The sequence below is a fragment of the Oratosquilla oratoria genome, chromosome 25, assembly GCF_046742065.1.
Source record: "Oratosquilla oratoria isolate Oo_2021 chromosome 25, ASM4674206v1, whole genome shotgun sequence".
Taxonomy (NCBI): Eukaryota; Metazoa; Arthropoda; class Malacostraca; order Stomatopoda; family Squillidae; genus Oratosquilla; species Oratosquilla oratoria.
The window spans coordinates 44,069,143-44,084,406 of NC_134801.1; the positions used below are offsets into that span (position 1 = coordinate 44,069,143).

The 15,264-nt window shown below is 36.5% G+C and overlaps 1 protein-coding gene across 2 annotated transcripts in view; it reads left to right on the forward strand.

Annotated features, from left to right (window-relative positions):
- Window positions 1-7,386, forward strand: part of LOC143038928 (alpha-1-inhibitor 3-like) — a 194,659-nt gene extending 187,273 nt beyond the window's left edge. For both annotated transcript variants that reach the window (XM_076208694.1, XM_076208693.1), the window contains exon 31: window positions 6,972-7,386. In XM_076208694.1, coding sequence (XP_076064809.1) covers window positions 6,972-7,133 — 162 coding nt within the window. In that variant the 3' untranslated portion in view covers window positions 7,134-7,386. The remainder of the gene's footprint in view (window positions 1-6,971) is intronic.
- Window positions 7,387-15,264: the final 7,878 nt, after the last annotated feature.

Here is a 15,264-nt window from a genome sequence, read left to right on the forward strand (position 1 = left end):
TTCTATAAATGTCTTTCTTGATTCTCTTTCTGTGATCCTCTCTATCAATAGTTTCTATGCCCTTCATGATTCTATTCAAAGTTATCAAATCTCCTCTCTATCTTTGCTCTGATGTCTGTAGCTCAAGTTTTGCTAGTCTCTCTTCATATGATAGTTTTGAGAGTGTTGGTGCCAATTTTGGAATTGCTGTTTGTATTCTTTCAAGTTTTGTTATATATTTTTTTGTACTTGGTGACCATGTCGTCGCTGCATATTCCAATCTTGGTCTTATCAAAGTGACTAGTATTTTCTTCACCATTTCTTCATCCAGTTATGTAAATGCCACTTTGATTGTTCTTATCAAATTATAAGTTTCTCCAAAAATCTTGTTTATATGTTTCTCAGGTGACATATTATTCATAATAATGACTCCTAGGTCTTTCTCGTTTTCTACTTAATTTCTTCTTCTCCCAATTTATATGAGCCCACTATTCTTTTTTTGCTTCTTCCAAATTCCATTATACTACACTTCTTAATATTGAACTCCATCTCCCACTTCCTACTCCATTCCCATACTTTATTGAGATCACTTTGAAGCGACTCACAATCTTCTACAGTGTTCACTTTTTTCAACAATTTTGCATCATCCACAAAGAAGCTCATATAACTTTCAATTCCTTTATCTATATCATTAATATATATAGCAAACATTATGGAGGCCAGAACTGTTCCTTGTGGAACTCCACTTATCACTTCATCCCAATTTGAGTGTTTGTCTCTTATCACTACTCTCATTTTTCTTTCATACAAGAAGTCTTCCATCCACTTCAGCAGTTTCCTATATGTCTCCTTCAGTTTCTAATTTCTTAAGCAACTTCTTATGTGGCACCTTATCAAAAGCTTTTTTCAGGTCTAGAAATGCACAATCAGCCCATCCATCTCTTTATTGTATTACATCTATTAGTCATGAATAGAAACACATTAAGTTTGTGATGCATGATTGTCTTTGTCTGAATCCAAATTGTCTTGGATTTAGTATGTTTTTTTTTTCCAAATGCCTTACCCATTTACTTTTGATAATTCTTTCACACATTTTTGCTATCATACTTTTTAGAGAGACTGGTCTATAGTTAGTAGGGTCTTCTTTGTTTTCCCCCTTTATATACTGGTATTATATTTGCTCTTTTCCAATCTTCTGGAACTTTCAATGAACTGTTTATTAGGCTATGTATTTTGTCTGTTAGTTCATTCTTGCATTCTCTCAAAATCCAGTTTACTATTTCATCTGGTCCATGTGATTTTCTGACATCGAGGTTACTCAAGTGTTTCATTATTTCATTCCTTGATACTTCTATCTCTTTCATAGGGGGGACTTTCTCCTCCCATTCTATATCTCTAGGTTGCATGTTCTCCCTTGTGAACACCGATTTAAAATGCTTGTTCATAATTTCTGCCATTTCTATTTCCTCTGTGTATTCAACTTCTTCTTGCCGTAGTTTCTCTAATTCTTGTTTGTTTATCAGTTTGATGTTTACATATCTGTAAAATAGTTTTGGTTGATCTTTATATTTTTATATGACATCTTTTTCATATTTTCTCTTTTCCTCTCTGCACACTTGTACATATTCATTTCTATAACTAGTATATATTTTCCATTTTTCAGGTCTTTTGTCTTTTTTCAATTTTATCCAAGCTTTATCTCTTTTGTCTTTTAACTCCCTACATCTTTTGTTGTACCAGCACTTTACATATTCTTTTTCTTGTTTTTGTCTTGGGACATACTTTTCCACTCCTTTATAAATTTTTGTCAAAATATTCCATTTCTCTTCTACTGTTGTTTCCTCTTTGTGTATTCTTTCCCAATCTGCTTTTTGAAAGAATTCTCATAATTTATAATAAAAAAAAATCATAGATCAATCTTCTCTTTCTATATTGTTAATTTTTTTCATGTATTTTTCCTCATTTAGTTCCAGTTCAACCAATATGTGGTCACTTTTACTTATTGGTGTCTTATATTCAATCTTGTCCACTATTTCAGGCTCTGATGTGATTATTAGGTCCAGTCTTGATGTTTCTTCATTTCTATATCTAATATTCTTTTGAATCCATTGCATCAATGTATGTTTTGTAATCATATCAAGTCACCCATTATAACTATTCTTCCTCCATCATCCATTATCTTATTTAGTGTTATCCTTGTGTCTTCTAACATACTTTTGTGTTCTTTCTCTTCCCTTGAAGCCGTTTTAGAAGGAACATAATTTACTACAAACTTCCTGTTCTTCCCATCCTTGTCCTCCACTTCCATCATAATCATCTCTACTCTATTCTTTCCATATGTAACATTCCTCTTATGTATATCCTTCTTAGTCAGGAACATAACTCCACCCCCTTGTTTTACTTCTCTGTTTCTAATCCAATGATTATTATATACGCCATGTCCTACAGTGTTAGGTGGTAATGGATCTTTCAACTTTGTCTCTACAATTTCCATTGTGTCCGGTTCTTTTTCCTTCAGGTAATCATTCAGTTCATTCAAGCCTGTTATTAAGCCATCTATATTTGTGTGTGACACTTTTAATTTTCTGTAACCTCCATCCTGTTTTCTGTTTTTCTCTGCTATGAACCATTTTCTCACTTTTATATCCACTACTCTCCAATAGAATTTCTCTTTGTCTGATTCTATTCTGTTCTCGTTTTTTCCTTAGCTTCCATTCTTTTTGTTTTCTTTTCCTCTATTTCCTCTTTATTAATCTCTCTTTTTATCCATACTTGTTTATACTAATAATTTTTTGTTAGGTTCCCTGTTTTTGCTAAGATATTCTCTGCTGTTGTTTGTGACCTGAATCTAACCTTAATTGGTCTGGTCTTGTCTATATTGTATTTCCCTAATCTATATATTTCTTCAATTTCTTTCCATATTTCTTGTTCATCTTCTTGAACTATTTTTAATACTTTGTTTACTTTTCCTTATCCTCCTTTACTCTTGTGGTCCTATTTGGATTATGCTTCTCTTCCATTCCTAATATAAATATACATTTCTTTTTATCTGCTAAGTCTCTTACTATATTCTCGTTCTCTCTCACCACTTTAATAACTGTGTCCTTAGTTTGTTCTTTCATCTGTTGTGTCACTATATCTCTAAATTCAATTTTGTTATTCGCTTGGACTTTTTTCACCCACCTACCTCTTTTGCTATGGACTCTTTATTCTCTTTGTTATTCTTCTTTAATTCCTCATTTTCATCCTTTACTTCTTTTAAACGTCTTTTTAATTCTATTTCTTTAGAGTAGGTTTAGATTCTCCTTTTATTCTTCCAGTTTATCAACTCTTTGAGTAACTAGTGCTAATTGGCTAAACCTAACCTCCTATGCTTCTTTCATTTTTGTTAGTTTGTCTTCTAGCATAATAGTAATTATCTCCTCTTTCCATTGAACTGCTATTATCTATATTTATACTTTTAATACCTCTGCTCACCTGTTCGACCTCATCTGTGTGATATGTGCACCTTTTGTTTACACCCCTTCTGACGTCCGGGGCCCATTCATCCACTTCCTCATTTTCTTCCATTTTCCTTAATAGCCCCTCCCCTTCTCCTTTTTCTTCACCGTCCCACTACACCACGAGTTTTCCCCTTCCCTACTAATACAACGCAGGTACTCCCTCGTTGAAATCCACGGAAAAAAAAAAATTCTTCGGAGTTCCAATCTTCAAGGTGAATCCGACGATCGTATATATACATATACATATATATATACACATGCACACATATACCAAAGGCTTTTTTCCCCCTTACACGGGAGGTAGCCAAAAAGAAAAAGGCATAGAACCCACTCCCACCCATTCCATCCCCTACATACTCTGCTCCCTTCCACCCTCTTCCCTCCCTCACATCTTGGCATCTCCTGGATGACGGGTCATCCTTGCATCTCGTCCACTACCCTGTGTCATAAGCAGTGTCGCAAGACACAGCACATGCCCACCAAAGCCGCTTCATTAATTCGGCGACCCCCCTCTCCATCCTCCTCAACAGACATTCTTCTCTTTCGTAGTGCCCCTTTTCTCCATCCATCCATCTCATCCTAAGACGCCCCCTCATATTAATTTATTCCACCTCTGCCTCCCTCACCTCTTTTACTAATCTTTCTTCACTCATTCTTTCCATGTGTCCAAACCATCCTAGCACTCTCTCATCAACCCTATCTCCCAACTCCCTTTCCACCCCTGCTCTCCTCCTAACCTCCTCATTTCTCACTCTATCTAGCCTAGTAACTCCTTTCATACTTCTCAGACATTTCATCTCAAACACATTCAAATTCCTTCTCTCTTCTTCTCTTATGTTCCATGTTTCTGCCCCGTACAGTGTTGGCAACACAATCATTCCTTCATATAACCTCCTCTTACCATCCATTCCCAAATATATTTATATATCTATATATATATATATATATATATATATATATATACATACATATATACAGTATATATATATATATATATGAGAGAGAATGTGGGTGGGGAAGGGCAAACGAAGATGTGTTAGGAATAGAGTTTATTGCCCTAACGTTGCGTCTGAAATAATCTTAATTATATATATATATATATATATATATATATGCCCTCTTCTACAATAACCTCCTCTTACCATCCATTCCCAAATATATATATATGTATATATGAATATATATATGAATATATATATGTATATACATATATATATATATATATATATATATATACATACATACATATACTAAAGGCCTTTTTCCCCTTACAAGGGAGGTAGCCAAAGTCAAAGGCACAAAAACACTCCCACTCATTTCATCCCTAAATACACTGCACACCCCTCCCACCCTTCCTCTCATCTGAGCACCTCCTGGATGACGGGTCATCCCTGCACCCTGCCCACCGCCCTGGGTCAGAAGCAAGTCGCAAGACACAGCACATCCATACATCCATATATATATATATATATATATATATATATATATATATATATATATATATATATATATATATATATATTATATATACCGTATTTTCCGGCGTATAGTGCGAGACTTTTTTCCGTTAGAAGGGCCTAAAAATGGGGGGTGCGCGTTATCCAGTGGTGTGCATTATCTATGGCCTACGATAAAAATTCTGCGGCTGTGTGTGTAATTTTTTTCACAACAACGTGACGATGTTGGCCGTCACACTTCTCCGTGACGTTCCGTGAGAACAAGAACAGTCATGGTGGCATGAAAGAATATGCCAGTATGGGCTATATAAATATTTGGTATAGGTAGGTATCTATCGAATCTTATTTTTCATGTTTAAATAGGCCTAAACACCATGAAACATGATCAATATTCATGATATTTGCCCATGTTCACAGCATCCTAGTTTGAATTTTTATATTGGCTTTGTTGCTTCACTTTAGGTATGGTACAAATTCCGTTGCGGCCGTTCATAAACTCGTGTCAAACACCTGACTACAACACCCTCTTTCGGGAGTTATATTAACTAAACGTCACCTCAATGAGAGACTGTCCTATTTCACCACTGTTATTGCAGGTTCAAAGCTAAAATGAAACAGTCTGTAGTTTGTTTCAGTATTAAATAAAAAATGGTAAAGACGAATTATTTCCTCAAGATATAAAATGAACATTTTCTGTAAAAATCCCGAAATTTTTCTGTATATTTTACTTTCAATAAACTTTTTTTAGATCATATTTCCTACAAACTATTTAAGCTACAAAGTAATAAGGAACCAACGCACAACATGAGTCATATACCGGTACATGTAGTTCCGACTTTTTCTTAGTTGTGTCCTGATTGATGCCTAAACTGACACTTAATTTAGTGACAAATCAACAGATTTCCCAGCGGTGGCTCTAGCCAATGAAAAATACTTCTCCATGTAACCTCGTTCACATGATACTAAGTAATTAATCGCCGTTATTTCATTGGTTTATTTTTACTAACATTAATTATCGTAGTCTATGCAAATATTTAGGATCTGTAAAACAGCACTGGTACCAACATCATGAACGTTGGCCGTTTTAGCTCACCCGGAATATGCTAGATCAGGGCCGAGATTGATAGTTCTATTGCCAATCTAGCCTACACTAAACACCCTCTTGCAAGAGTTTGTTAAACTAAACGTCACTTCAGTAAAGACACTTATGAACCGAAACATAGTTTGTTGCTGCATGGCGATAAAAACTTGTACACGGTGATGAAAACTTGTAAGATGAATTATTCCCTCAGGATATTAAATTACATTTTTTTTTTTTAAATCCGAAATTCTTCATGTACATTTTGTATTCAATAAACTTTTCATGGCTCAAATATCCCACAAAACAATGGACCAACACAAGCAGGTGTCGCATACATGCAGTTCACGCCACCAGTGACTTTTCCTGGCATGCGCGTTATACGTCGGTGCGCACTATCTGTGTACTGAGATAACGAAGTGCATGGGTGCGCATTATAACCCGATGCGCATTTTAAGCCGGAAAATACAGTATATATATATATATATATATACGCCCTCTTCTACAATTTGTGTATTGTTGTAGTGTTTCATTTATGCATTCATTTTTAAAGTGACTTTTCAGTTTTTTCCTGAGTGCGTATTCTTTCACTCCCCAGTTTAAGGCTTCATCCTGTCTCCATAGTCTGTTTTATGTACTTGAAATTTCTTTCTTTGAGATAATTTTACGTGTTACATTATCTTTATTTTTTCTTTTATATGTATCGCTAAAAACCATTCTCGAGGAAAAACTGCATGAAGGTAATAATTCATTCTAATTTAATTTATTTTGATACCCTATTTTCTTTGTGATTTTTTTTTTTTTTTTACATATGTAGTTACGTGTTTATTTATCTATTCATTTATTAAATCACTTATTGCAATTCATTCATCTTTTTCTCATTAACCAGGAAATAAAATTTTACTTTTTCTTCTTTTGACACCCATTGTCATCTAAAACTCATGACATTTCCAGAGCTATAAACTTCCACCAGCTAGCCAATGTTTTCAACTTTGGTTACCTTTCATAACACCTGCCCCTCTGAATGAAGGAGACAGTAATTCGACCACAACTACTCCAGGAACTGCCACCATTTCTCCAACTCCAGTTGTTACTGAGGGCACTTCTACCCTATGAGTATACCTTAAACGTGTTTCTTGGTTTAGAGAAAGTTACCTCTGTTACTTGTGGTGGAGGTCAAGGTAATGGTAGCTTGAACCCTGCTGCATGCAAGTTGAACCAAGGAAATGGTTCATTAAATGACCCACTACAGTTCTCTGTAAGGGGCGCCATCCTAACCTACTGATTGGGGGAGTTTGTGGCATTAAACTGAATTGATTACATGAATTATGTTAAATTTATATAAGGATTTAAGAAATAAAGTGTTATACATAATCAAAGAGACTTTTCTTCTCAAAAAAGAATAAATTTTCTGTATATATTCACGCTTATACTTTTGTTGTGTATAGAGTGTAACTGTATGAAAACATACATATGTACTTAAATATCTGCAGGTGTTTTTAACTTATACCTCTCTGCCCTCCGAAAAGGGTAAACTTGTTCTTATGACTGTCAGTTCCAACCAATTCACACTTTTTCAATACCACTTAAACAAATACACCAGATCATCTACTCTCGTCAAGAGCGACTGTCCAACCCGTGTACCAGTTATAAGTGCTGTCAATAGTACCTAAATATCTGCTAATGTTTTCAAGTTGTACCTCTTTGGCCTTTGCTCTGTCCCTTAAACTATCTGTTACCAAACTTACAATGTTTACCATGACCCAGGCATGATTGGAACCATCTAACATCTAGTGTGCACACTTAAAAAAGGGACTATTTCACCCTTTAAATAGTATTAACGATGACATGTGGTAAGCAGATTTATTCTGGAAGGGGCATATGGCACCTGGTGTTATAAAAACATATTGGGACAATTCAGATGTGAGATTTATAGTTCAGAAATTGTATGGTGGTAGGAATTATATGATTTGCGGCTATCCACCAAGATATTCGAAATCTAAGTTCATACTATCACCACAGGAGTAAACAGGCCTCAAGCTGTTTGGTAGGTTGTACATCAATAAAGATGTGGTAGAAAATAAATCTTGTAGAAAATTGAGCAGGCATGAGAAAGGCAAAAGCCCACAAGAACATAAATTTGTTTCTGTCAACTGAATGAAATTGTATGGTGGTAACCAGAACAAAATCATCAAAGTGTGCAAAATAAAAATTCCACACCAATACAACGTAGACAACAGTCCAAAGTTTCTTATTAGTGAGATCTGTGAGAGGGGCTGAGGACTGTTGCCAGCCACTATTGTATCCCCACAAGTTCTTATGTATGCCAAAGTTGATGAATAAAAAATTCTCAATCTTTCTTTGTATGACATACACTTAAGTGTTGGGAACATCTTCATATCAGTGACTCATTTTCAACTACATCTATGTCCTTCCACTTGTATGGGCACCAGATCTGGTTAATGTGTGTCAAGTGGGGTCTCACCACCTATCCATATACTCAAAGGACCTCTTACCCCTTATAAGGGACGTAGCCAGTCAAGGAATCCACCCCCATCCAACACCCATTGTTTCCCTCTCATTTTCACTCTTCGTGGATAAATTGTCATCTGTATCACCTGCCCACTGCCCGGGTCAGAAGCAATGCACCAAGACAGTACATCCATAGCAGGGCCATTTCATTTACACGGCAGCACTCCCTCCTCGTCCCTTCGTGCAGAAAATAAAGATGGGAAGAAATTCCTTCAAGCTACATCAACATATCATCCATGTACAGCCATTCTCCACTCACACCCATCCCCTGCCTTTTCACTTTCCTGCTCAAAAACCCTTTCACCCCATCCACACATCTCATCCTTGGTCATCCCGTCAAGTTCAATCCATCCACTTCTGTCTTCCACATTCTTTTTGCTAATCTTTCTTGGTATTATTATGCAACATATCAATAAATGTTAGATATTAATTTGGTAAACTAGAATACATCAATGTAGTATATGTTTTTCTAGGAGGAAAAAATACTAAAAACAAATACACTACTGAACAGAGCTGTGATGAGAAATTCCAGAATTTCCAGTCCCATCAATGTCAATTTGATGATAGCGATGGCTACCTTGTGCACATCTAAGTGATACGAGTATATCAATGTATATCTCCGCCAGTACCTTGCATGCTACACTTTTTAAATAGTGCTACAGATCTGAGCTTCATGTTTTTCTTTAAGCAATGAAACGCCTCTATACACATTACACCCCAGTCTGATCGGATGCCAAAACTGGCCGTCAATATCCCTGACGATGACGACAACCTTGATGACCTCTTGCATTACAGGTACTGCACTGCTAAATGCAGGTTAGGTTAGGTTAAGTTATACCAGAACAATTTCTTCTACATTAACTTCTTTACAGCTCCGTTTGGAGGTGTATCACTTAAAAAGGATTATAAAGGTGGAGCATGCCGGCAGGAGACCTTTTGGTCCATATGTAGGTCGGATGCAAATAAAAATCATAATAATGATAAATATAAATACACAAATAAAAATTCTAATAATGTAAATAATAAAATACATAAATAAATTCATAGGTATAGTTAAGAAATAAACGAACAGGTAAATAGTAAATAATAAACTGACATATAACTAGTAATAAATGAGAATCAAGCAAACAATAATAAACAGACAAATAATAACAAAACAAACAATATAAGATAAATGATAGTCATTACAGCATATCTTGTTTAGGTGTTTATCAAAATGATTCTTAATGCTTCAGACTGAACTACATTACACTGCCTCTGCAGGAAGTTTATTCCATTAATTAACTACACGGTTGCCGAAGTTGTTTCTACCCACTCCCGAATTAAATTTATTTCCAGACAATTTGAGACCATTGTTTCTTGTCTGATTCTCATTCAGCGTGAAAATTTTGTCACTTTTGATGTTGTCAATTCCCTTTAGAATCATTAAGACCTGTATCAAGTCAGCTCGGAGTCTACGCTTTTTTAACCCCTTCCATAAGGTGCCGCATACGTGGGCGGCATGAGGAGCAAGTGGATACGCGAGGCTGCCATATCGGCGTCTTGATTATATTTATTGTAGTTGCCCCTGCGTAATGACATACTCTCTAAAGTCTAAACTGTCTTCATTACATTTTCTATGGTTATCAATATTCACGGGTGAAAGAGAGAACGATCGATATAAGCGGTCACTATATTTTAGGATGCGAGTATTATTTCGACACATCGTACGTCTAGCAGGTAATGCTGCCCGTGAAATTTTGGTCCGTACTGAAGAGGTCACCTCAACCAACAAAGTTAGGAAAGGAGTTGGAGGTTTAGTTATAGAGATATCTTTATAATATTTTTATGTTGGAGTATTTTTTTAGAACAAGACAAAGTTTATGTAAATTTTGTCCAAGTAGTAGATGAACAAAAGGATGGCCCTAAGGTTGGTAACCAAGCAAGATTGCATTTTAGCTACATTGGTTTTAAGTAATATAGTGTTTGATGCAATAATTTAAAGTACAATTACTAATGAATGGGGAAGATTGGAATGGTAGGTTCTAAGGAGAAGGCAGAAGGAAGGAAAGATACTTGCTCTAAGATTTAACTAGTGGAGAATTTGATAAATGGTTTGGTTACAAGTTTGGACTTGAAATATGTATTAGGATGGATTTATGAAAATACAGCATTCAGCAAATGTTATGGATCTGTACTCTGTGCAAGTTAAATAACCTATCTAAGATGGTAGATGATCTGCAGGAGGCAATGAATAGTTGAATTTGCCCCCATATTAGATTGACTGAGCTTTCTAGTACGAGCACTGATGAGAATCACAATACAGAGGTATTGAAAGACATTCCCATTATTGATACAAGGATTTCACAGATTGGCAACCTTGTGGTTGATTTTCCAAATGAGAAGTATACCGGTAGTGACATGCTTATATGCTTATGCATGCCTAAACATGTGTAGTGAAGTAATAAGATCAAATTGATAACTGATTAAACTGTAATAAGATACTGGTGCTATTCTAGTAGCACACTAATAAGTTTTTTTCATTAGTATCTTATTTATTTATTTTTTTGAAAGATTATTTTTTTCTATGGAATTTCTTTTCAATATAATATTACCAATTATATATAATAATGATGCCATTTTATTCTAAAAATAGGTTAGGTTAAATAGCTGCATTTACGTGTTTCTGGAATATTACAGCACATCCCCAGCAGGGCAACTTTTTTACATAGTGACCCTCCCCCCACCCCCCTCCCTGTCCCCTCATGCAGAAAATAGAGAAAACAGGGAGAAATCCCTTTAGGTTGCATAAAAAAAAAATCATTCATACACAACCATCCTCCACTCACCCATATACCTGCCTCCATCCTTCCTTGCTCAACAGCCATTCCTATCTTGCTCAAAGACCCTTTCATCCCATCCATTGATCTCATCCTTGGATGGGGTGAAAGGGTCATGAATGAAAAGATGATAAAATTAAAGATGATGTGATTTTAGGTATTTGTGATAGCAACAAAATAAAAAAAAATTGACTCACATAAATGCATCAAGTGTATTTGAAGAGAGAAGTGTCACTTGATAAATGCCAAATATTGTTAGGGTTTTCTAATAATTTCAAAAATTAATGTAGAGTCTAATTTATAAGTACCGTCAACAACAGAACTGTAGACATGACCACAACCAATACATTCATCAATCAATCAATCTGTTGCCCCAGGTCTCTTGTAGGAGACACACAGCTCTTAAGTATCTGAATTGGGCCACCAGGAAGGCCCATAATTCACTCAGGGAAGAAATATTGTGTTGCTCTTTAGGGATTGTTAGTGTGGGGCAATGTGGGATGAAGTGCTCTGTGTCTTTTGTGTGGTGGTTACACATAGGGCAGTTTTATTTTCTGGCCAGGCCTATTCTGTGTTAGTACTGTTCTAATATTAGAAATTGTCATAAGTGCCATATCATTTCTGCAGAGGTCTACCATATGCTCTGTCATTTTTTCTATTTTAATTGAATTTACCTCATCAATTACACAAACTTTAGTTGATTGAAGATCTTTCAAAAATGTATGGTTTTTGTGACAAAATGTTTTTTGTTGCATAATGTGTGTATGCTCCCTTTTTTCACTTAATGATGGTGGAAAGATGAGTAGCTGAAGTAAGTGTGGTGTATTAATTTTGTTGAAAATAGTGCTCTTATTATTTATATGTGGCAATATCTTTTGAACAAAAAGAAATAGTTTATTTGAAAAATATCTTTAAAAAACAAAAATTAAAAAGTGAAAATACATGCATGCAAATTTTTCATCTTTTACCTAGATTATGAGAAATGAGGAGGTGAGGAGGAGAACAGGGGTGGAAAGGGAGTTGGGAGATAGGGTTGATGAAAGAGTATTAGGATGGTTTGGACACATGGAAAGAATGAGTGAAGAGAGACTAGTAAAAGAGGTATGGAAGGCAGATGTGGAGGGAGTGAACATGAGGGGACGTCCTAGGATAAAGTGGATGGATGGGGTGAAGGGGGCTTTAGGGAAGAGGGGAATGTCTGTTGAGGAAGGACGGGAGAGGACAGAAGACAGGGGTGAATGGAGAATGGTTGTATATGGATGATGTTGTGATGCATGAGGTGGAATGGGCGGGGGGATGGGGGGTGAGGTAGTATGTGTGAGCAGTGAGGCAGTATGTGTGAGCAAAATTTGACGCAGCCCGAAGGGATTTCTCCCCGTCTTCTCCTTTTATGCATGGGGGGACAGAGAGGGGGTCGCCGATTTAATGAAGCGGCCTTGCTGTGGATGTGCTGTGTCTTGTGACACTGCTTCTGACCCAGGGCAGTGGACAAGGTGCAGGGATGACCCGTCATCCAGGAGGTGCTAAGACGAGAGGGAGGGTGGAGGGGTGTGGAGTGTATTCAGGGATGGAATGGGTGAGAATGATTTTATGCCTTTTCCTTTTTGGCTACCTCCTTTGTAAGGGGAAAAAGCCTGGGTATATGTTAGGTCGGGTTTGAGTAAGGTACTTTATTTCTTACCCAAAAATGAAAGGAATCAGTATTTTGATTTCATTCATGCAATTCTGGTGATATTTCACTCATTCTTCCTGCCAACCCTGGGGGTTGGGGTGCAGGGCTACACTGTGAGGACATAATGCAGAACTATAGGCACACAGTGAATGCTTTTAAGTCTAATGTGTTTTCCCCGGGGGTATCCCTGGTCCTATAATGTTTCATGTGATTCCAGTGATGTTGATATTCATTAAAATTGCAAACCATTTATCTGGACACTCCTCTTCCCATAACCCAAATATGTCTGTTCTTTGGAGTCTACCCCAGCCTCTGTGGAGGTGGGGGGGGGGGAACATAAGGGAGAGTCTTGTATTTATTTAATTGTAGTATACAGGAAAGGAGCAACGCTCATTGGGTCCCATCTCCTATTTTCTAATTTTCTAACATCCCTAGACTCAAATTCATGTACAGTTCCAACTTAATCTATATCTTTGATTTCCAATTATATTTAGCTTTGAATTCATGTACTGTTTGAGCTTGGGCTATATCACCTTCTAAGCTATTCCACATATATATTCATCTCTCTTCACATCCTTTATCAATTTACTTCCATGACCTCTTAAAGCCCTCTCATCTTTAATCAGATCTCTTATATCAGTGCAATCTATCCCCTTTAATGACCTGAACACTATAATCATGTCATCTCTTTCTTTTTGATCTTTCAAAGTTGGTAGGCCCAGTACTTTAAGTCATTCCTCATGGCTTATCTACCAGACTGAGGACCAGTTTGGTTGCTGGTTGTGTTGCCTTCTCTTTGTCTTTCACTACCATTTTGATGATATGTCTCATAAGTGTACTTTATGTGAATCTTATTTTTTCAATCTGAAGAACTGAATTGTCATACAAGAATTCACATGGGTGGTAAGTTTTTATTATGTTCTTGAGTCTCCAGTTATAGTACTTGGCCCCCAACTTTGAAGAGAACTTGCACAAATGATCTTCATTGGTTTTCCCTAAGAATATGAAGATGCATACAAGAGATCACATTGGTTATAAGTCACATAAATGCATCTCATGTGACTTCATTTTCTCAAGATGGTGATCTGAATCTTCATATGAAAAAGTCACACTAGTGAAAAGCCTCACAAATACACTTGTATATCTTCATTTTTTCGATTTGGAGATTTGAATTGCCATGTGAGTACCCACTCAGGTGATAATAATATAATAATAATAATTAATCTAATATTTTGGCACTGAATCAATATACATGAAGTGCAGATAATGGAAAGAACACATAGTTCGAAATAACAATTACAATTGCCGAGGATAACACACAAAAGTATGTACAATTGCCGAGGATAACACAAAAGCATGTAAGCTTATTTCCATTGTTTTCCTCAATGCTTATTTCCATTGTGTGCCTTCTATATGTGAATCTTCATTCTATCTGGGCATTTAAGTAAGCATCTGGAAATTTGCACAAATACTAAACCTTATAATGGTACTCTATGCCAACAGACACTAAGTGCTCAGGATGCAATCACCACACGGAAGACAGGTGGTGAGGAGCCTATACCAGTAGGCATATAGTAGCGGCCAAAGCTATCCCCTTTGCCTTGTGTGCTTGGATAGTTGGAGCAAGTAACAGTCACTTCTGGGAATCAGAGAGAAGTGCAGGACTTAAACCCACAACTAAGTGAATGCAAGAACAGCACATTTCCAACCAAATCTACAGCAACACTTCTCACCAACTGGACAAAAGAACACAAATACATACCTCATCTCTACATCAAAAACACTCTAATACCACACACAAACACACCGAAAATTCTTGGTGTAACATACGATACATCCATGTCTTTCAAACAACACCTCACAAACATAAAAAACAAATGCACACCTAGACTTAACGCACTTAAGTCAATCACTGGAACAACATTTGGACAAAACAAAGAAACTAATATAACAATATACAAACAATGCATACGCTCAGTGATGAATTATGCGAGTCCTGCATGGGCTCCTAATCTCAGTGAGACACACCACAACACCCTTCAAATCATACAAAACAAAGCCCTAAAAACAATTACAGGCTGCACAAATACAACACCTACAGACCATTTACACCATGAAACAAAAGTCCTCAAAGTCAAGGACCACCTCGACATGAGAGGCTCACAAACACTTGCTGCAGCCACCACAAACACATCACACCCGCTACACTACATAGCAGAACACC